The 23,690-nt window shown below is 49.0% G+C and overlaps 1 protein-coding gene and 1 pseudogene across 6 annotated transcripts in view; one reads left to right on the plus strand and one right to left on the minus strand.

The window, feature by feature from the left end:
- BEAN1 (brain expressed associated with NEDD4 1) overlaps positions 1-23,690 on the minus strand; it is a 36,736-nt gene that overhangs the window by 4,355 nt on the left and 8,691 nt on the right. For 3 of the 6 annotated variants that reach the window (XM_019755167.3, XM_074314780.2, XM_074314781.2), the window contains 2 exons: positions 22,289-22,395; positions 1,464-1,721 (listed from right to left, as the gene is read on the minus strand). In XM_019755167.3, the coding sequence (XP_019610726.1) occupies positions 1,464-1,721; positions 22,289-22,313 (283 nt within the window). In that variant the 5' untranslated portion in view covers positions 22,314-22,395. Of the gene's footprint in view, positions 1-1,463; positions 1,725-22,288; positions 22,396-23,690 lie in introns of all 6 variants that reach the window. The other 3 variants (XM_019755140.3, XM_074314779.2, XM_019755149.3) reach the window with 1 other exon arrangement.
- On the plus strand, positions 11,806-12,881 carry LOC141567689 (nuclear envelope phosphatase-regulatory subunit 1-like; annotated as a pseudogene).

The following is a 23,690-nucleotide window of genomic DNA, read 5'->3' on the forward strand; positions in this document are numbered from 1 at the left end:
GCTCAATACCAGGGGCGGGGCTTGGCTGGGGTGGAGCTCATGACCTTTCTCTGAGGTGGACAGCACGGTGACCACATTCTGTAGACCAGGAAGCTGAGGCTCAGGGTCACGTGCCTGGGAAAGCGTGGAGGTGGGATTCCTGCACCGTCTGTATAACTCCAAGGGCTGCTCTTTCCACTCCCCTGAGCTCTTTTTCCAACTCTTGATACAAGGGTGAGTGGAACAAATCTGAATACAAAACTATCTGCAGCTATAATCGCAGGGTTCTCTACGGACATTGAGAAAACTCTCAGAAGGATATATTCTAAACATGTCATCAGTGGCTTTGTCTGGATGACAGGATCGTGAGCCTCATTTTTTTCTTTATATTTTCTATATTTTAAAGGTTTTGTGCTGTGAACACATATTACTTTTCTACCAGGAGAAAGGAACCCAATAACATATGCTGTAAAAAGGAGCTCTGCCATGGCTTTCAAGCCTCCAAATCACTTAATCTGGAGTGTGACTAGCGCCCCCTGGCGGTAGGCAGTGCCACAGACCTGTTTTTCTTTTCCCTGTCTGAGGCAGAGGGCCCCCTTTGGGCCTCTGCATAAGATTTTTCCTGCCATTGAAAATTGTCTGACAATTTAATGCAATGGAGTTCCTTCCTGCTGCTTTTAGATAACTGGCCCCTTCCAAGAATGAGCCAGAGTCAGGTAGGTGGCTGCATTCTGTAAAAAGCTCAGGCATACTGGGGAGATGGATACTTCTGGGACCCGTCAGTTCAAGAATTGGCCACCAGCTCATTCACCTATCATTCATTCCATTCATTCATCCAACCACTTGTTCATTTACCCACTCATCCCATCTAGCACCCCACCTATTGATCCCCCTACCCGCCTATTTATCCATCCTTCCATCCACCCATTCCATCTCTCCCTCCACTCACACATCCCACCCAATCCACACATCTACTCACCCCCCCATCTAACCATCCATCTCCATCTTCATTCATCCACCCTTCCATCCACCCGTGTAGCCATCCGTCCCCACCATCCACTGCTGCACCCACTCACTCATCCCACCCAACCTCCCCCCACCACACACACCTGTCCATCTCCACATGTGCTGATCGGATTAGCCTCTCATCCCTTTCTCCATCCATCACTCCATCACTCCATCCAGGCACCGTCTGAACCAGCTGTCAGTACAGCCAGCCTGGACCAACAGTGGCCGGGGCCAGGGAGCAGCCACATGCCCTCCCTCTGACCTTCAGCCCCACTCTTGGCCAACAGCCGAGCTTCGCATGCCACTGAGAACACTGTGGTGGGCATCGGAGAGCTCCTCCTGATCACCCAAGACCTCTAAGATGCCTTCCCTGACCACCCGCCCCCTCTCACGGCAGAGCCGTCCCCTCCCTGAGGCTTCCTGGGTGCAGTCACCATTGGACAGGAGGGTGGCCCCGGAGGTGGGCAGCAGCTTACCTTGGCCAAGCTCATACTCTTGAGAGCGGCGGCGGCGGCGGCGATGGTTGCGGTGGTACTGGTACTGGAGTTGCTGGTTCTGCTGGGCCTGGGCCTGCCTTTCCTTGCGGAGGCTGCCCACGATGATGGTGATGCAGGAGAGGATGATGACCACCCCTATGACCGCACTTGCCACCAGCACAGGAGACACAAGCAGATGGCTGTGCTCCGAGTTCTCTGAGAATGTGGGGTAGAAGTAGTTGGTACGGTTGTATCGAGCTGCTGGGAACAGAGAGAGGACACTGAACGGGGGCACAGACCCCGCCACATACCTCCCTCCTCCATCCCTGCTGCCCTGTGAGTTATTTGTCCCTAACTCAATGGAGGATAGTCTGAGGTCAGGCCCAGAGGCTCTTCTGCCAGGAGGGACGTGAACAGCGCCTCATCCCACTGCCTGCAGAAGCCTCTGATAGCAGGAGCTGACCTCCCCTCCTCGTTCCCTCCTCCCCTCTGGCCTGAGAGCTCAACTGACTCACAGGTAAGAAAAGGAAAGCTCAGAGAGGGCAATGGACTTGCCCAAGGCCACACAGCAAATTAGTGAACCTCAGATTCAGTGCTAGAAGGACTCTACTCCACCAAGACACAAGGTTAAAAAGTCAGCATGACTTTACCAAGGTCTTGAGAAGGGGTTAGGGATACACAGAAAGATGAACGGTGAGGACCAACTTTGCTGGCCTCCAACAATGGCCACCTGTCTCAGGGGTGAAACCTACCCAAGGACTCCAGGGAAATCAGGCAGGCCTGGGTGGTGGGCACCAACTGACCTACACATATGTGGTGGTGGTGGTGGTGGGGACGTTGGCTTCCCAGAGGAGGTGAAGCTGGGAGACGTTCTGGGAAGGGGACGATCAGGCCAAGGCCCAGAGGATTGGGAAGGAACTTCTAGGGAGGGGTGTGGAGTGGTAGGAGCATGGGGAGATGCAAGAACCTCCTCCAGGACTAACAGCGGGGTCACTGAACGCCGTGTGGAAGGATAAAATGATGGGGCTCGGGGGGCTGGGGTCCCGGGAGGGTTAGAGTCAGACAGGAGCAGCCACGGCATCTGTCGCCCTGCTCAGGGATTGCCAGCCCCTTGGCAGTGAGTGCCCTGGAGTGCTGCCTAATTCCCTTCCGTTCAGCCGGGCAGGGATGTGGTTTTCCCCTTTCACAGGTGTGTGTATAAGACTCACTGGGAAGTGACCAGTCCTCAGTCACCCAGGACTCTGGCCAAGCCACGCTAGAACCTCCAAGTCCAGTGCTCACTCTCCAGCGTCCCCTGCCCCAGGCATGAGCCCTTCTTGAGGATGCTAGCCCGGTCTCTGGACAGCCATCGGGAGATAACTTCAGACACTCAGTGAGCCACAGGGTGGGGGCAAGTATCCCCGGGCCCGTTCTGAAAGGGGCGCTCCTGTTTGTCCTCCTGGAGCCCAGGTCCAAGTCCCTGTTTTACAGTTATTGCATATGATTATGAATAGTTTCCAGGGCTGAGTGTGACTGTTCTCTATGTTCTCAAACTCGGCACTGGGCCTGGGCACCAAAGGTGCCCATGGCCTGTATTGAGTGAGTGGCTCCAGACTTGTCACCAGATGGGGAAAGGGTCATGAGGCCCTGAGCTGCCTCGAGAATGAGGCCTCCGTCTTGGATGGTCATCAAGCAGAATGTGGATGGCCACGTCTTGAGTAGCTGGAAGAGGGCTTTTTTTCCAGGTGAGGGCCTGGATTTCTGCACATCAGAGGCTGGACTCTCAGCTGTGGTCATTTCTCTCTTTCCATCCCTTCCCAGCACTGCCTCCACAGCCTCCCTCATACTCAGACCATAGCAGGGACAGGTGGATGAAGCATGAACTTGGGGCCTTCGCCTGAGCTATGAACGTGCCCTGCCAGCAGTTCTGGCCATGCTGGGGGCTTTTGCTTCCTACTGGGCTTTGACAAGAGGGGCTGCTCTAGAGGCTGTGTGTCTGGGCCAGTATGGCCTCCTAGCCTGAAGTCCAAGCCTTTGCTTGTGGATGTTCATGGTAAGCTGCTGCCTTGCGAGGGCATGTACTGGGGAGAGCGAGATCTCCTTGGCTTTGGCTAGGCATGCATGCTTCCTGACTCTCTGACGTGAGAATGCTGGGGTAAATGGATTTCTGGAATTCTTTGAGGGCCAAACACAGACCACTGCTTTTAGAGCCCCTACAATGTGTAGCCTCTGTACTAAGAGCTCGTTTTACTCTTGAAGCTATATTCCTACAATTCTGTCCATTTTACAGGTGAGGATACTGAGGTCCAAAGATATTAAATGGCTAACCCACAATCATAAAGACAATATATGGCTAAGCCAGGCACTCTCTGGGCTGAAGTCTCTCCACTAAATCATGAGGAGCTGGAAAATGTATGACAGCAACAGTACAGGAGGTTCCGGTCAAGATGTCAGAGTAGCTAATGATGACTGATTGAAGATTTTGGATCAGGAAAATGGTGTGATAAAAACTACTGTATTTCCTTGTATCCTACCTAGTGCTTTGTACATAGGCAGTACTAAAACATAAATATTGACTAAAAAAAAAAATAATGGCACTAAAAGGGGGCGAGGGGATAGATTCATAGAGGAGTAACTGAAGTAACTCAATTCTCACTGGAATTAACAATATAAATATGAAGTAGATTGTGATACATTTATGTATAGTAGGCCCTAGAGCAACGACTAAGGAAATAACTCAGACAAATATAGTGAAAAATCATTAAAGGAATTAAAATATTACAGTAGAAAATATTCATTTAAAGTATAAAGGAGAAATAGAGGAACAGAAAAGAGACATATAGAAGACAAAAAAATAAAATGGCAAATGCAAATCCTAATACATCAATAATAACATTAAATGATAATTGATTGGCCAATCCAATCCAAAGGCAGAGATTGCCAGACTGGGTAAGAGGCAAGATCCAACTAGGTTCCCAAGAGCCTCACTTGGGAACCAATATGTTGAAAGTAAAAGGATGGAAAAAGAGATACCATGCAAATAGCAACTATAAGAAAGCTGAATGGCTGTACTAATATCAGAAGACAAACAAACAAAAAACATTATTAGAGATAAGAGGGGCATTTTAAAGTGATAAAAGAGTCAATCCATCAGGAAGTTATAACAATTATAAACATAGATGCACCTAAGAACAGAGTCCTCAAAATACATGAAGTGCAGCCTGGCAAATTGAAGAGAGAAAGAAAATACAATAACAGTTGGAGACTTCAATATTCCATTTTCAACAAGGTATAGAATTTGGTTTCTTTGCTTTTGATGGGTTGTAACTGCTTGAGTTTTGATGAAGTGCCAGCCTCTCATTTTTATTACCTTGGCTGTCAGCTACCCTAAGCTAAAGTTTTCATTTTTCTTTAATACCCACAGATGAAAGGTGGAAAAGTGAGGCTTTTCTCCATCTATTGCCCAGACAAAAAGGATCAGTTTAAATTGTCCAGTCTGACCTCAACTTAGCAGATATCTAGTGCTTGGCTGGCAAATATATAGCATGCCTGCCATCATTTCCTAAGTCTATGCCAATGGCGCACCTTATGAACGGACAATGGTTCTCTTTCCTGTTCAGCCCAGGAGGCAGCCTCAGTATTCTTTTCAAAACCGTACTCCACACTCCACACAGTGATTACATCTGGTCAGGAAATGGAGCTTTGGGCCACCACTCTTCTAGTGTGACCACAGTCCTCCATGCTTCCACGCCCGAGCCAATGGCCAGGGCTTTGGCTTGGACTAGAGCTGAGCCAGTGGTCTCTCTGCTACTGCATTATCTCTAATAAGTGACAGGCAAGCTGGCTGTCCAATCAATGTCATCATCTTCCTCTCTGCCATGTGGCCTCTCACCTTGGAAGCCACGAGCAGGATTTGGGAGTGTCAGGGCCATCAGCCCTCCTGGAGGAGGGGAGGGGTGTATGGGATCCACACGGCTCTGGACTGTTCTGTTCACTGTGTCCCAGCTGTAGCAATGGCTTGGGACACACTGGTCACCCAATGATCCAAGGCTACCAGAAAGCTGGCAAGTCTGCAGGTGCCCAGCATGAAAACCTAGGGTTGGATGTGTGTGTATGCCTGCCCTGCTCAGCATGGTGCCAGCCCCACAGGGTCACCTTGAGGACACGCCTTCCTCCACCAGCCTCACCTTCCCAGTCGTGCCAGGCTCATTACCAGCCAGGCATGGAGATGGCATCACCCACACCTGCAGATAGAGCCCGCTGGTTGAGAAATTAATCTTCTCGTCACTATGACCAGCAGATGTAGGTGCTGCTTTAAATTATGAGGAAACTCTTCCAGTTTCCAAATGCAGGGCCCATTTTATCAATGAGATAAATACGATGGCAGAGAAATAACATGACAGCCCCCTTTCTCACCCCCCGTCTCCCTGTCCCCTGCACCAGCTGTGGCAAGGACAGAGGCTGAAGCAAGCTTTGTCTGTATCCTGGACTTTCTTCCCAAGCCTCTTCTACAAAGACGCCCAGGATCAAAAGGAAATTGTATCTCAAAATACCAGCTCTTCCCTGAGCTGCCACCCTCCCTCCGTATACCAGTATGAGGAGCTCCCACATGCTGAACGCCTGCTATGTGTCCTGTACTATGCTCGGTCCTTCTTACACTATTATTTAATCTTCTGGGTGACCTATATCGCGACCCCCAATTGACACGTGGGGAAACTGAGCCTCAGAGAGGCTAAGTACCTTGTCCAAGGTCACATAGCGCACGGAGGGACAGGGTCAGTGAGCAGCCGAAACCCCATGCTCTCAGCCAAGATGCTATTCTGTGGCTACCAGACACTGTCCACGGGATCTAGCTAGAGTAAAACGGTTTTGCTTTTTTGATACTGCTAAAGTAAAATGCTCTTATCCCTAAAATGATGCTTTGCCTCTTCTAGGCCACTTAATATGTAATCCGAACCAGCCATGACCTACGGCTTACTCAGGCTGAAGGTGTATCAACAGCTGCACATTGCTGATCAGACACCAAGGTTCCAGAGAAGGGCGCCCATGTGTCGCAGGAAGAGATGGACAATGGACAACGGCAGGCAGGTACATAGGATGGAGGTACAAGCAATCTGGGGCTGGGGAGGGGGCAGAGATCCTGTTCTGTGTAATTTCTATCTCTGCATCTGTCAGACAGATGTTGTTGGCATGGTGGGGAGATTTCTCCAAAGAGGAACAATGATGATACTTGAAGGGGCTCTTGCTGACTGGGCCTTAGCCACCCATCAGTCAGGCTAGAAACCCTTTACGTGCACAGTCTTCTCATGTAATCCTCACAGCAATGTGAGTGGTAGGTATTGGCTTTCCCCCATTTTACAGATCGGGGAGCTGAGGCACAGAGCTAAAGTGATGGAGCCAGAACTTAGATCCAGTTTGCAATCCCCAAAGCTTAACTCCTCTGGTTGTATATGGACTGAGAGCCCTTGCAGGGCAGGGCCTCAGTCCTCTGTATCGTGTCCCTGTCTCCCCAAGGCCAGAAAAGAAAGGAAGCTCAGGAGCCATTTGAATAGCACCAAGGGAAGTCAGGGGTGAGCTGCTCTGGGTGCCTGAGTGTATTCTGGGGAAGGCAAATGGGCTGCTCTCAGGCCTTCTCATTCACGCACTGGCCCTTCCTTCCACCCATCACTCACCTCCTACCCAGACACCCAAGCAGCCAGTCCAACCCTGGGGTCCACAGATGTTTACAAACACTAGCAGACTGTGAGAATGGAGGAGATGCTTCCATTCAGGAGAGTAAATCAGCTCGTAACTGAGGAGTCTGCGTGTGGGGTGGGCACCAGATCAATGATAAATCAGTCTGGCTAATTCCACCATAGAAGAAACTTGGGGCTCCTGATAAGGGCCGGGTGCTTTTGACAAACCAGGAGAGAGGTGGGGGCTGGAGGGAAGACTGGCGGGGGCTGAGTTTTGAGGGGCTGGCAGGGGCCAGACCATGAGGGATCTTAAGGTCAAATGAGGAGACTTTTCTTTATCCCAAGGGCAAACAGACACATGGAGGGGCGCTGTCAGTGCTTTAGGAGAGCCCTCTGGCTGCAGAATGGGGGCAGGGTGGGAAGCAGGCCAGTGAGGAGGCTGCTCTGGGGGTCCACATGAACACAGAGCTGGGGTGAAGGAGGCTGAGCCCCACAGCCCCCACACTATGCAGAGCTGTGCAGGGAGAGAGGGCTTGGGTGAACTACTGGATGGGCAGAATGCCGCCGCGGCAGAGTTCCGCTGCCCCTGCAGTTTGAAGCTGTCTGCGCAGGCCTCAGAGACAGCCCTGGTGCTATCCCCACTCTGCAGATGGGGTCCTGGCTTTGGGGGCTGTTGTGGTGTCTGTGTCTCTGGGCCTCTGCTGTACCAGGCAGCAGACTTGTGCCCCCAGACTTCTGGTCCAGGGCTGGGACTGGGAGCGACAGTTGAGTCAGAAGGCTTTACATGACCCAGGCCTAGATGTGGGGCTGGGTCTTGGGCTTGCTTATTTTCTGTGCAAATGCCACTGTCACCCCCATTTACAGATGAGGACACTGAGTCTTGGTTGAGCCGAAGTTTTCCCACCTAGTTTTGTGGCAAATCTGAGATTTGAACTGAAGCCTGTCTGATAATTCATCAAATAGTGGCACAGAGCAGGGGAAGAGAACAGGGCGGACTGGGATGGGGCTGGGAGCTAGGAGAACTGGCTTCTGTGTCTGGTTCTAGCACTCACTCACTGCGTGACCTTGGGCACGTCCCCTGTCCTCTCTAGACCTGCTCACTACCTGTCTGAAGACACACTTACTCTTGCACCGTTCTCTCTCCAGGGTGGGTGAATGGGTCTGAGAAGGGTGGGCAGGGGTTGAGAGCCAGGCCTGTGTCTAGGGAACCTGGGGAACATGCAGGGAAACTGAGGCAGACCATCACTACCAAGTTCTTGCTGAGTGTAGGACGCAGGCAGCTCCACAGTCACTCTGGGCACAAGGAAGCCTGACGCTGCCTGGGGAGCACTGACAATGGGAGGGCACCTTTTTAGACCTCCAGTCCACTCCCTCAGGGGCGCTGGCTAGAGGGAGCGGGGCGGGGGGTGCAGGGCAAGGACTCAGATCTGACTGATGGCTCCTGTCACAAAAATTTCTGAAGACATTTGTCACTTCCCTGGCAAGTCAAACCTCAGCAATGCACGTCTTCCTCCACTGTTGAAACTACGAGGATGAGGGAATATGGAGAACAGGATTCAGGCCCCATCTTCCCTCGGCTCACCATTGGCGGGACCCAGCCTCCTAGCAAGGATGTGGAGAGAGCCTGAGACAGGGGACATGGCAGGCAGACTTATTTGCTTATTAGGTAATTCTCAGTCTCCTCCTCGGATTTTTTGGGCAATCTCTCAGCCTACTTGCTGACATCCATTCTCTGGTCACCAGGAGACTGTGATGGAGAGATGTCCTAGTACTGGGGGCAGGTCAAGGACAGCTACCAGAGGGGCCTGGGTCTTGAAGGACAAATCAGCAGGAGAAGATCAGGGGAGGGAGGAAGGAGCATGGGCGGGAGCACAGAGGGGTGAGGTCCCAACAGAGTTCAGGAAAGGGGGAGGTGCCCCTGGGGTGAGGCTGTGGGGTGTCACCTTGATGGGAGCTGAACAATGGGACTCTAGAGGTGAGGAAAAGGCTTTTTGGTATTTAGGCTCCTTCTTACAATGGAGTTGAATCTCTATAAGAAGTCAGCAAATGCCATGTCAAGGTTGGCTGACATCTTTTACTTGGCCATTTGTGGCATTACAAGTGGGGCAGGTTACAGTGGAAAGGAAGATTGGAATGTGAAGTCATTTACCTATTAATCGATCCTCCATAAATTTGCTCAACCAACCAATCATCCATCCTCCCATCCACCCATCTATTCAGTCATTCATCTATCCATACATGTATACATACATACATACATACATTCAATAATCCACACATTCATCCATCCACTCATCAATACTCAATACTCAGTGCTTATTTCATCCCTGCACATGTGCCAGACACCAGGAACATGGATATGAGTCAGACTAAAATGAACCTCTCAGCCTGTGGAAGGCAGGAGGTCCCACACAGGTGGGAAGTCTTGTTATATCATGAGGCTCTCTCCTCTCATTTCATGCAGAGTAGTTCTGCTTCCATCTGTTTCATGTATTAGAGTTAATAAGAGAGTGCTCCACTACCAAGTAGATTTTCAACCACTGCATTAAAATATAACTGGAAAAATATAAGTGACCGCCCACAGGCCTTTCATGATTCTATAAATATAAGATGAAAGTGATTTATTCCACTATTAAGATAATTCTGCCACCTAAATAAACTCATGAAAATTAACTCACATGTACCTCCATAATCCAAATTCTATGCGTACTGTTATGTCGCTATTCACTAAGGATTTATCTTTGGTTTGATGAACAATTTATTTATTGACTGGAAAACTCACTGAAGCAGTATCATAAATAACTTTTCCCTATTTCCACAGAAGAAATCATGAACTGGTTGACATTTCAGAACCAAGCCATGACAGAATTAGACTTTCCACTTAAACCCACACCAAACTCTCATGTCCCTTCTAGAATCATCACTGACCCTGACGTCCTTTTCTCTCCTCTTCCATCACTAACTAGCGTTGGCTCTTAGGCGACTTTCCACAAAGAACACAGGTTTTTGTAACATCAGCAGAGTCACTGTGCATGCTTGATGAGTAGGAAATAGTGGAATTATGTTGAGAAGCAGATGCAGGGGGGCTCGTTTGGCCCACCTATCAGCTAGTGGGTCAGCTTCCACATCCCAGTTTGCATTACGAGACCAAAAGTTATGGCTTGGAAAAACGACTATTTACAACATGGACTTTCCAGGAAGTTCAAGAGTAATTGATATATAAAATGTTAAATTCATGAATGATGAAAATTATCATCAGCTATCCCACTATAAGTCAGACCAGCCTAGAGCTATGTTCTTGGGCCACAGTGACTTTTGCTTTCACAGGTTCTGATTCTGGAACATGTTAGAGGCAATGGGATTTTGTTCTCTGCTCCACAGAGATTCCCTCAGCTCCCAGAATGTGTAAGGGTATATGAGAAACCAGCACCAGGGCAACAGTGTATTCAAAATAATACAGCATAAGCAGAGAGGGCTCATTCCAAGAATGCAAGGATGGTTTAAGTGCTGGAAATCTGTTAACAATAATATGTCACTTCAGCAGGTAGGATGAGAAAAATAAGTAGACTAGGCAAAGACAGATACAATAGTCCTCCCTTATCTGAGGTTTTGCTTTCTGTGGTTTCAGTTCCTGTGGTCAATAGCAGTCCTAAATATTAAATGGAAAATTCCAAAAAGAAACAATTCATGTTTTAAGTTGTGCACCGTTCCGAGTAGCATGAGGAAATCTTATGCCATCCTTCTCTGCTCGCCTGGGGTGTGAATCATCCCTGTGTCCAGGGTCTTCGCGCTATATGTGCTCCTGGCCTGTTAGTCACTTATTAGCTGTCTGGGCTATCAGATTGACTGTTATGGTATCACAGTGCTTGTGTTCAAAGAGCCCTTATTTTACTTTATAATGGCCCCAAAGGGCAAGAGTAGTGATGCTGGCATGTGGTTCACAGAACACAGGTTCTTAAAAACATTGTGAGGTGCTTAGGGACAAGCCCTTTGTCTCCCCAACCCCCAAGATTGCTTCAAAGCCCTGAGCTGTCGTGGGAGCCAAACCATCCCCAGTAGCAGGCCTTTTATTCACCAACATTCAGTATCCTGAGAAGGTGAATGTCCCTAGGGTTCTCTGGGGAGAAGTGTCAGTCCTCAGCCACCTTCCTCGAGGGCAAGCCCATAGCTCCTCCATCAGAACTGACCTGCACTTTCTCTTAGATTATGTAAGACACAGACAGTTCTGGGTTCAAATCCTAGTCCTGCCTGTACCAGGCAGTGCCCTCTGAGCAATTCACTTCTCTGATCCTCTATCACTTCACTTGCAAAATGGAAGCAGCAATCTCTGGTACGAACTAATCAGACCACACTGCCTAGTAAGATGCCTGGCACACAGTAGGTGCTCAACAGATGACAATCAAACCTTCAAATTGTAAAAATATCCCCTAGACATAGATCTAAATGTGAAAGGCAGAACAATAAAGTTTCAAGAGGAAAACGTTGGAGAACATCTTCATGACCTTGAATTTCTTAAGCAGGATGCAAAGGTACTTACTAACCATAAAAAATTGACAAATTAGATCACATACTAAATTATATTAAAATAAAGATGTTTGGTGGGAGTTTGGGCTTCGAGGTAGGCCGTGGGCCATGGAACCGCATGGTCCACTGAGATGAGAACGGGGTCAAGGCCATGGCTGGAGCAAATGGAAGGTTTTAAAAGAAGACTTTCTAAGTATTAGGTTGGTGCAAAAGTAATTGCAATTTTTGCAATTTTTTTTTTAACCTTTTAAACTGCAATTACTTTTGCACCAACCTAATATATTCATCATTTGCAACCTGCCCCAGGACACTGGGAAATACTTTCCATGGAGGTATCTGTATAGATGCCTGGAAATAGTTAATGGATCCCAAGTCACAAAACGGTCCTTCACATCTTTATGGAATCGTCCACTTTTCACAATGAGCTATTTCGCTCTAATGGGCTTGTTCTTTGTGGAATGCCCGAGAGAGTAGTTGCACCATCACTTATAGCAGTTCAATGTCAAGCAATATTAACAGACTATAACATGTCTTGGGATGATACAGGAAAACCAATTTTGAAACCTAGGCCTCATGTTCAATGAAGGAACCTAAAACAGCCTTTCTTCAAAAAGTGGTAAGTAAAATGCCCTGCAGGGTTCCTTTTCAGTCTGCAAAAAATGCAAGGCTTAGCAGCAGCTGACAGAAAATGTGTGACATTCACCTAGGCTGTCTTTTGATGATGACTCCCCTTCCCAGTGCCTTGGTACCTCTGATTACCTACGTTTCCGTATTAGTGTCACGTTAGTACTTCTAATCCTGCAAAGATTTTTGCAGTCGAAGTATAATTCTTGGTTACTCAATTAAAACTTAGAAACAGACCCTCATTCAAGTTTTTGTCATATGATTTTGCATTCTACTCTAAATCAAAGCCAATGTTGAACAAAGGGAAAATAATTGTGCACACCTTTCTCCTCTTGCATGTTTCATCAGCTTGCCATCCCCATAGCTCTTGTGAAAAGACAATGAAAAAGCTGGGCCTTTCATTCTTGTGCACTTAAAAATATCCTACTGCAGGTGAAACGTTGGCTGTGCTAAGACTGAGCAGAAACTGATATTGAAATGATAGGTACACATTTGTTAAGCCAGTTACGGAAGCTCAGCCACTATTGTGGTTATACGATTTAGCTCAGTGTTCTTATTTAATGCTCAGTGTAATTTATATTTTAAAAGAATTCAAAGAACACTCCACAGGTTTCTGAATATTCAAATTCAGTTATAAATTACATATTGTCTGGCAATTTGATAGTCACGTTGTTTTAGATAATTGGATTTTACGCTTGGTAGATAGTCAGTATAATTTCCAGTGCGCTAGTATTGCACAGGGGTAAGTGATCATTTTACCCCCTCACAAGGACAACAAGGGAGCGATGCCACAGTGCTACTATTCTCATTGTTTAGAGAGTGTTGGTGACATACTGCATGTGTGTAACAGCCACATGAACTATAATACTCCTCAAACAACTGAGATCACTCTCGATATTTTAACGTGTTGGAGGTACCTTTCTACCTTGACAAAAATAGGAGATTTTTGAAAGAGTTGAAATTATTTCATGAGCAATCTTTTAAATTTCATTTAACCTAAACCCTGAAATTTCAATAATAGACAAAAAAACTCTTTAAGAAGGCTGCCATCCAACTTAAAAGGTGCCCACTTTGGCTTTCACATTTATGAAATTTTATTCTTTGAGGTGTAACAGTAAAATCCTCTGCTCCTAAGAAGTCCAAGAGGGTATTCCTTTATCTTACATTCTATATAATTTTATTTTCTGTAAATTTTGAAGTTAAATATGCATAAAGTAAATGCATACACAAATTAATAAATATTTTGTATATAAAAATTAAGAATATCTGTTAATTCAAAGATACCATTATGAGAGTGAAAAGGTAATCCACAAAGGGGGAGAAGACCTTCGCAATAATATATCCAACAGAGGACTCATATTTAGGATGTAGAAAGAACTCCTAGACATCAATAACAAAACCCGATAGAAAAATGGGCAAAAGACGTAAAGAATCACTTCACGAAAGAGGATATCCAAGGAGCTAAACTATATTTAATAACCAGAGAAATTCAAGTGAAAGGCACAAGGTGCTCTCTCTACTACTTGCCAGAATGGCTAAAATGAAGAAAGCCAGATAATACCAAGTGTTGGTAGGATGAAGAGCAACTAAAACTCTCAAACATTGCTGATGGGGGTATGAATTGTTACAGGTACTCTGGAAAACTGTTTAGCTCTATCTTTTAGAGCCAAAGATACACATACTCTATTACACAGAAATTCTACTCCTAGGTGGAATGCATTCTCCAACAGAAATGCATCCATATGTTCGCCAGAAGCCACGTATTAAAACTGCACGGCTCAATGTGGTAGCCACTAGCCACATGTAGCTACTTCAATTAATTAAAATAAAATAAAATGAAAAATTCAGTCCCTCCGGTGTACTACCCACATTTCAAGCACTCAATAGCTACATATGCCTGGTGGCTATCATTTTACACAGTGAAGGTGCAAATATTTTCATTATCAGAGAAAGTTCTATTAGACAGCCCTGTACTAGAGTGTTCACAGCAGCACTATTCATTCAGAGCCCCAAACTGAAGACAACTCAAATGTCCATTAAAGTAGAATGGATACGTTGTTTGTGGTATGCTCACACAGTGGGTTACTACATAGTGATGAGAATAAATGATCTACAGTGGTGCTTAGTAGTTTGCGTGAATCTCACAATGCAATGTTGAGCAAGAGAAGCTGTATGTTCAGTTTGTGAAAAATCATTGAGCTGTACACTGAAGATTTGTGTACCTTTCTGTATGTATGTTCTATACAGTGTTGTGCTGGTAAACCAGCTTTCAAAAAAAGGAAGGAAGGAAGGAAGGAAGGAAGGAAGGAAGGAAGGAAGGAAGGAAGGAAGGAAGGAAGGAAGGAAGGAAAGAGGGAAGGAAGGAAGGAAGGAAGGTCCCTGATTTATAGTGTTTGCCAATTTTCATAGTGTAAATACTCCCGTCATGGTGAATTTCAAGCTGGCTACTAACAGTTTAACAATGGCTCAGGAAACTCCTGAACATTTAACTATTGACTCTTGTTAGCTGGTCTTTCTACTAAACAAACAAACAGCAACAATGAAAAACAACTCTAGAGAACCCCCAGAAAAGGAATTCCTCAGTTCTCACTCCAGATGTTCAGAGAGTCTCCTTGTATCTTGGGACACAGAGGAGAAAGGGCTGCAACAGCAGGAGGGGAGGGGTTTGCTGGTCTGACTGGACCCCGCCTCCAAGTGAGGCCGAGGGGGACGAGGTTGTGAAAACCTTTCCCTTTTTCAAGCTGTAACTTGGGTCACCATTTTTCTTGCAAAAGAGGGCTACTCTTTTTTCTGCATCTTCATGAGAACAGGGCAGTGGGCTCCACGTGGAAAAGAGCACTTTATGTGGAATCAGGCTGGGAGCTGCAAGGTTTCAGCCATGAACACGCTGTGTACCCTGGTCAGACCTCAATCTGCATCTCAGTTTCTGTGCCTGTGGTATGAGGCAGTTGGGGTAGAGTCCCAGAGTAAATCCCAGAGGGTCAGCGGATGACCTGTTTGTTACATCCTATCTACAAGATATCCGATCATGTGAGGCACTCTGGAGAAAGGCTGGCCCCTGATGAAAGCCTGTCATATGCTGCCTTTCAGCCCTAACCTGGGGCTGGCTGGGAGGGAGAAAAAGATGTGATCTGCCCTCAGAACAGTCTTGGGGGGACCCTGCAGGGATGACTGACTGAGTTCTGCAGCTCTCACTGCGGGATTAAAGAGCCAGAGGAGAAAGAAGAGAAGAAATCCTTATTGAGCACCAGTCACGTTGGAAACTAGGTCTCATCCCATTTTATAGGTGAATAACTGGAGGCCTGGACGATGTAAATGCATTTACTCCACTGGTTTCTGAACCTGTGTCTTTCAGCTCTGTTTTTACTGCATGAGGCTACATCCACACTCAGGCCCCACACTTATCCCCACTCCTAGGGGGCACAAGTGTCATTCAGCTGCTGAAAGGCCTGGGGTCTGGGCAGAGGAAAGCTCTAGAATGATGGAATGACTCTCTTGAGCAAGGCCTGGAGGTCACCTACAGACATGGATTCCATGTAGGATCAGGTGGGAAGACGAAGCAGCCCCTAGAAGCTGATGGTTTGAGGACTAATGGGGAACATGGTGTTTTGATTGCAGACAGAAGCAAGTAGAGGGAAATCTGGGAGGCAAAAATGTACTCAAGCTCCCAGAGGGACCAGTGTGGCCACTCTGGGCTTGGACCCAAAGGCTCTGTTTTTGAATCCTGTCTCCTTGTCCGGTGGTCCCTGGGTCCACGGGGCATGGGACTTCTGCCTGGGGGCCTCTTTCTCGTATCTGGAAAGCATGCAGGCCTGCACACTTCTGCAGTGACAACCAGCCTTTCCCAGTCACCCTGGGCATAGTTCCAGGTGCAGGCAGAGCTGAATTTGGGGGTAGCTAATTAGGGTAGCTCTTGGCAGAGAAATGGCAATGTCATTACACATTCTCATTTGTAAGTAAATCCTCCCCAGTGCACTTGGCTTTGGGATGCCGTGGGTGGCAACTCTGGGGATCGTGCTTTCCTTGGCAAGAATTCTAGACGCGGACACCAGTCTGCCCTCCGCCAACCCAAGCGTCAGTTTCTACATCCTTCCCTTTCCTACACTCTATGGCTGTGGCAGAGGAGGCGGCACCGTGGTCCAGGAGATGACAACAGTGCCCTGGTCCAGGGCTTTAGCGGTGGAGGTGGCAAGGTGGGGTCAGATTTGAAGGCGAAACTTTTGTGCAAGTTGATTGGATTTGGGGTGGATGAGAAGGAGATCAGTAAAATGTGACAAAGGTTGGGGCCCAAGCATGTGGAAGGACAGAGCTGCCATTTACTGACGTGGGGAAGGCGATGGGCAACTTTGATGGGGGCCTATGAGTCAAGATTTCAGGTTCTGACATGTTATATCTGAGATGCTCTGCAGACATCTGAGTGGAGATACGGGTGGACCGTAGGATATATGAGTCGAGTTTAGGGAGAGTCTGGAGCTGAGATGTAAATTTAGGGACTGTCACTGCTGCTCAGGGCCACGAGGCTGGAAGAGATCACCCAGGGAGCTCACTGCCAGGGGACGCCGAAAGGCAAAAACTTGGCCAGCTGGGAGTGCTCTGCAAAAGCTGGGGGTAGTGCTACTGTTATTACTACTACATTAAGTGCTCAAACCAAGGTGGATGCCTTCTTGCCAGGGACTCATATGAAATGATTGTGCATTTAAAACGAAGATTAGCCATCACTACAGTCAGACTAGATAAGGGAACTCTGAGGAGGGGCAGCCAGGACCTCCATGGGGACGTGATGTTCTGTTGCAGGGCAGACGCCCCATCCAAGGGGCGGGGATCAAGGAGTGGACTTGACTCAACCTGGTCCTTTTGTCCAGCTGTGGTTTAGCTAAAATTGAGCCCTGCAAAGACCCACGTGGGTCCCACAATTTTCTAGCTGTGTCACCTAGAATAGTTTCTTCATGTCCTTGAGCCTCAGTTTCCTCATGTGTCAATTGTACACACTGACCCCTTCCTTGCAGGGCAGCTTCAAGGAAGCAAGGAGGCCACGTAAAGAAATGAGCATAAGGCCACGTAAACGCTTTACCTGTGAAATCTCCTTTGATCCTCACAGCACCCCTCTGAGGTGGATACTCTTATCAACTGCCACTGTACAGATGAGGAAACTGAGGCTCAGCGAGACATGATTAGCTGAAGTCGCTCCTTCTGTTCCTCTGTCCACTTCTAAGTCAGACCTCAGCAAAAAATGGACAGGGGTTTCATTCCACAGGCAAACGATCATTGGGTAGAGCCTGCATGTGTTTAGAGAGAGTCTGAAGTTGCATCCAGGCTCAGTAGGAAACAGTGCTGCAACTGAGTACTGATGTCTGCTCTGGGCACAGAAGTGGTAAATGATGGCGTGTGTCCCATCATTTGCCCTTCTTGCCCTGGAGTCCTTCTGTTGATAACTAAGTCTCTGCAGAGGTAACTGTTACAATAATGAGCAGAGCAGAAAACAGTAGTATCTGGTCCAAACCCCAAATTCATTTCCAAAATCCCTATCTGGCTCCATTTTCCCTGCTCTAAAGACTTGGGTAATACTAAGTTTTGTAGGGAGAGGGTGATCAAAAGGACAAGACTGTCACGTTTCTTGAGCATCTCCTTAGCCTGGCACCAAGCTAGAGTCTCCTTGGAGCACATCAAATCTGAGCATCAAACTAAAAGTTTGTTATGACTATTTCTATTTTATAGATGAGCAAATTGAGATTTCTAGATGTTAAGTAGCTTGCTCCAGATCACACAGTTGGTAAGGGTCAGTGCCAGGTTGTACTTGAACCCAAGCACTGTCTACCACATCACATTGACTCTGAGGGAAATCTAAACCCACCTAGAAGCTCTGCCAGGCTGCGATTCCTGCCAGCCTGCGGGCAGCCTGTGAGCTTAGGAGAGACACCTGACTTCTCTGTGGGTCAATGAGTGCTACCTTCTGCCCTCCTTCCTGCTTTGCTACAGGCTCAGTCTCCCCTGGGGCCTCTAAGCCCCTCCTCCCCCTGGCCTGCACCCCCCCTGTCCCCCCCCCTCCCAGCCTGAGGGTGTCAGAATACCCCTACCTCACAGGAAGCTCTGTGGAGCTGCCATCTGCTGATGGTAAAGAAGAGGTTGTGAAGCATCTGTTCTTGGAACCTGGGTCCTGGGGGAATCCTGGGCCACCCTGCCCAGCTGGGGCCAGATGGAGAAGCCTCCCACGCCTCCAGCCTTCCTGAGGAGCAAGACTGGCCCGCCTCCTTCTCACTCAGTACTTAAGGCTGGAAAATGGCTCGCAGGCCTGGCACTTGCTGGCAGAAGAGCCGACTTCCCTCTTGCAGCCACATGGGCAGAACTCCTCTGGGCTTCCCTGGGTCAGGGGTTCCCTGCCTTCTCTTTCCGTTCTTGCTTCCTCTCTCTGCCTTAGTCTTCTCACCTGCTGAATTGGTGGGGAGGGGTCATGAGGTCTGCTGGGCCGACTCTGTGAGGGGCTGAAATGCCCGGAGGCTGAGATGGGCTGCGGTTGGAATGCTGGGGTGTGGGCAGTGCCTGGAAGGAGTTGGCCCAGCCTGGTCTGATTAACGCCTGCCTGACTCCCAAGAGGCCAGTGGATGGACCTGCTTTACTCAGTGTCTGAGCTGTGGAAGCTGGGCAGACCTGTGCCAGCTGCCCAGCTCCCCCTGCACTGGTCGACCTTCCTCTCTCTCTCTCTGGACCTCCTGAGCTCTGACTTTCATCTTCCTTGGGAAACTTTGGGGCTTGTTTGTCCTTCTGGGGACTTTTCCTTTTGCCCTTTGCAATCAGCATGGGGTAGGGACGTGGAAACCCAAACATAAACAAGCTATGGCTCCTACCCTAAGTCTTCCAGGTTCGGATGGGAAATTTTGGTGTCTTCACATGTTACTAAGCAAGATCATTTTACGAGCTAAGAAAGTTACAGCAATTCCCTGCTAGGTACCTAAATTCGCAGAGCACATCTAGATCCAAAAAGGAGGTGTTAAAAGAGAGGGCATGTGTTCACATTAGGGCCCGCCTGGGACTCGGTTTCATTTTTCAGTGTTCCTGTGTTAGGTGTTTTCGGGATATCGGGAGCTCTTATGTTCTGTGTCCCTTCTGGAAAGTATGTGAGGGTCTCTGATCTGCAAGCCCAGGAAGCTGCCCACACGGCATCTGCTTTGTCTTGATTTGTTCACTTGTCTGGTTATTCAATAAACGTTTACTGAGGCAGTGATTTCCAGGTTGGGTCTGAAGAGGCCCTGGGTGGGAATGAAGTCAGAATGGCAATCTGGTGAGCCAATTGGGAAACCCCCAGGTCTCCTTGGGCAGTTGGCAGTGATGGGTGTGTTGGCGGGGAAATGAGGGTCACTCCCAGATTTCTGGCCCAAGGGACTGAGCTCACGGTAGTGTCCTAATCTAATGCAGCAAAACCAAGAAAAGCTGGCTTGGAGGGGAAGACAAAGCGTTCTGCTGGCGACAGGCTGAACTTGAGGTGTGAGGGTGGGTGCTGCCCAGAGGAGACAGGCAGCAGAAGGCAGAGGAAGGAACCGGAAGCTCAGGTAGAAACTGGGGTGGGAGAGAGTCATGGAAGCTGCCAGCTAGAGGCTGCATTTGAAAGCAGAGTGAGGATGAGAAGGTCTGGTGTGTTTGGAGGGAGAAGGCCAGGGGCTGGGTTGGAGCCCTGGGGGCAAAGATCCGCCCTCTCCTACTGCCAAAGGAGCATGAATGGATGGTCAGAGCCCATAAGGCCAGAGAGTGTGCCGGCGCACCCTGAAGGCTCAGAGTCCGGGAACCCAAAGAAGTCATCAAGAAAGTTGACGTGACCAACAGGGTCAGAGGTAGCTGAGAACTGGAAACTCTGGGATGAATCTAGTGACACAGACGTCGATGAGGTGTTGGGCTGGGGGTGCAGAAGGCAGATGGGTACCAAAAGGGGGGACAGTGGGGACTTAGGTAAGTTCAGAGAAAAAGGAAGGAGCTGGATGGGACAACGTGAGAAGAACTGGGCAGAAAAGGAGAGAGATGATGGAAGGAGTGGGCCGGAAAGCCCCACGGTACCCGGCCTGCCACTGCCTGGGACCTTCTCCAAATGACATCTGAGAGACCTCAGCCTGTAGGCAGATATAGGCAGAGCTGCTCTGGCTGAAGCAGTGGGGGGTAGGCGGCCGGGGGGCTGGCCTGCCTGGATTTCCCGAGTCCCCGGAGCCCATTAGCCTCAGACTCCCCTTTGTTTCAGAGAGGAAGACTAGTTGGCCAAAGTCATGGAGAGCATGTAGTGGCAGAGTCTGAAGCTGTAGCTCCCCCCCCCCCCCCCCCCCCCGTGCCTCCAGCTCCTCATGCAGAGTGTTTGACTATGCGTTTTTTCAACAAGCATTTATGGAGTGCCTTCTGCATGCCAAGCACCTGGCCTCGGGGTGGGGGGATTCAGAGACATGTAGGAACTGCTTCTGAACAGCCCAGCATATCGATGAACACACCCTGGAGACCTCAGGAGGTAGACATGCAGAGGGCTGTCCTGCGGGGATGGCGTCTACTAGTGCCGATGGCAGGGCTCTGAAGGGCCTGGCTTGGCCCCAGAAGCTTCTCCACTCTCATCAGCCTCAGCCTTCTTCATTCCCAGCTGCTCGTGGGGGTGAGGCCATGACCACCCCAGCCCTCTGGGGCAGATGTCCCTGGGCTCCAAAGTGCACTTGAATGGCAGCCTTCATACCTGTCCTGGGTCTTGGGCTTTGATTTCTTGGTAATGCCGAACAACCAGTGATGACAGTGACAGCAAGTTGAGCTTGTACTATCTATCAGTAAGGACCTTGTTATTGCTTGACCTGTGTCCTCCTTGGGTACCCGTGGTAGCCAGAAGCCAGGCTGGGCTTTCCCACCTCTCTGAACACCTCTCTTTGCACAACGAACTGCCTGTCACCTTATTCGCCCAGGCATGTCTGGTGATTCCCTCCAGACAGGATATGCCAGCGCCCCCTACCCACTACTGCAGCAGCCCCTTGATGGTCAAAGATTTAACAATTAGGGTTTTGACTTTTTGGAAGAGACCCCCATCCCCAAGATGCGTGATTTATACCAATGGTATAAATTTGAACAGACATTAGTGAGTGGGAATGAGGCATGAGCCAGAGTGAGCATGGGAGATAAATGGGGGCTACGGTGGGGTCCCTGATTTTACACAGACTCACAGTCCCAACTCATCAAGGAGAAGGGATGGGGATGTTACGTGTGTCCTCTCAAATTGCAGCAAGTGACGGCAGTTTTGGGGGGTTTGGGGGTGTCATGGGAGAAAGCAGGTGGCTGCCAGGGAGCGAGGTGATGGGGAGCCTGGGGTAAGGGTAGCAGCATGAGTCGGCTGGTGGAGATGAGGGGAGTAAGATAAAGGGGGCAGCAGCCTTGAGCCCCAGGATACACCTGATTAAGTCCACTGCTGGCCTCGTGGGCACCAGGGAGCTATGAGAAGACTGTAACGTGCAAAATCACCTAACGGCTTCATTAGAGGAAATTAATTAGGAACTGAGGGGCTTCCTAGAGGGGACGCTGCAGGAAGGGTTTCCTTAGGACAGTGAACGACAGGGAGTGTGATCTGTGCAGTCCCCATCCCATGACACATTCCTTGTGGTCCATTAGTCTGGGAAGACCCCTGGGCTTTCTCTTTCCTGTGGGGGCCTCACAATACACATCACATTAAAGGCTCTGAAACGTCTTGCAGTAGCAAAACCTACTTAACTTGTCTCACCCAGCATTTCTCACATTCGTTTGGCAATGGAATTTTTAAGTAGCCCCGTTAATATCCTTCAGAGGAACCCCGATCCACTTTGGAAAGTGCTGCTATAGACGGACAGACAGAAGTGAGATGTCTCTTGCAGAAGTCAGGGGTCTCATGCATTGCCCTCCCGCCACCCATCACACCACATCAGACCCTGCGCAGACCCCTGGAACTCTCTGGCCAAACACCCTAGAGATATTTTCTGCAACCCTGACTCCAAGCTTTGCCCTCGCCTGGCCCAGAGCCATGGACAGATGCCGGAAGAGACTTACAGGGGCAGGGGCGTTTGAAGGACATGTAATCCTTGGAGCAGAATAGCGGAGCCAGCCTGCCCACGTGCACAGCTCTGACTTCTCACAAGGAAGGACCCTCCGCTCACCTGCAGAAACACAAACAGGCTGGTGATGGGGGTGCCCACACAGTACCCACTGACCCTGCAGGCTGGGCACCCATGTCCCCTGGGCTGTCAATCTCTGGGGAGAGGATGGTGACTTTGAGATGTGTACACTCTGGGTGGAGGCTGGGGAGAGCTCTGGGCTGCAGAGTATGGGGGTGCTGGAGCAGGGATGGGGCAATTTTGTGCTGGGGTCCCCATGGTGGGTGGACTATCTCTCCTGTGTGAACCCTTGAGTGAGAGTGAGAGATGCCACAGAGTTCTCCTGTCTCATGAACCTATGAGATCCCACTGCCTCTGATAACTGCAATGGGCCATGACATCCCAAGCATCTTATAACTGTCAGGACTAGAGGGACCCTTAAAGATCTGCCCAATGTCCTCATTTCACAGAAGGGGAAATTGAGACCTCGAGAAGGTGAGGGGCTAGTTCAGGGTTCCACAGCTGGCTTTGGAAGGGTGTTCACAGATGTCTAGCTCAAACAATATTCTTATTACTATTGTCCCAACAGCTTTGAGAGGAAGATGATGCTTTCATTCTCATTTTATAAACAAGGAAGTTGAAGCTCAGAGAGGTTATGTAGTTTGTTCTCGGTCACTCAGCTTCTAATCATGGGCTGGGACTAGAACCCAGGTCTGTTTGATTCAGTCAGCACAGTCCCTTAGAAGGCACCTAAAATTCAGAAATAAAGGCCTAGAGAATGGAAATGTCTTTTCCCCAAAGGCCCCTACACCTCCCATATTAACTTGGTGTGAAGCCTGGATGTCTGGCAGCAAGTGAGTGCCAGCTCACTCTAACACCCATTTGCAGTGGAGGACACATTTTAAAAATGTAAGCCATCCTCCGGTGCTGTGAAAGACCTGAACTGGTTCAGTCTCTCCTGAGCCCCAAGTGACATGCGGCTGTGGAACAGCAGGGAGATACAGTTCTTATTTCTAGGGAGTGTGGTCACTTGACTTGCAGAAACCAAACTGCACCTGTGGGGGTTGCTGAGCAGGGACCATGGACACAGAACCCCGCGAGCTCTTGCAGGGGAAAGCTGGCAGTCACAAGCCAGCAGGGAAAGAGCCTGTCCCCCGCCCCCAGGTCTCAGGAGGCAGTCGGCTTCTCTGATCCTGGGGGTGACACTATTGTGGACAGCACTTTTCCAGAAGAGGCGAGTTCAGAGGTCCCCAGCCTTGTCTCCCCAAGGGATCCCTTTTATTATATATATTCTTTCCTTTAAATGGGTCCCAGGTTTTGACAGAGCCCATTGGCCAAACTGCACTGACTAATAACTG

Source organism: Rhinolophus sinicus, chromosome 8 (genome assembly GCF_057876585.1).
Source record: "Rhinolophus sinicus isolate RSI-liver-muscle chromosome 8, RSI-T2T, whole genome shotgun sequence".
NCBI classification, from domain to species: Eukaryota; Metazoa; Chordata; class Mammalia; order Chiroptera; family Rhinolophidae; genus Rhinolophus; species Rhinolophus sinicus.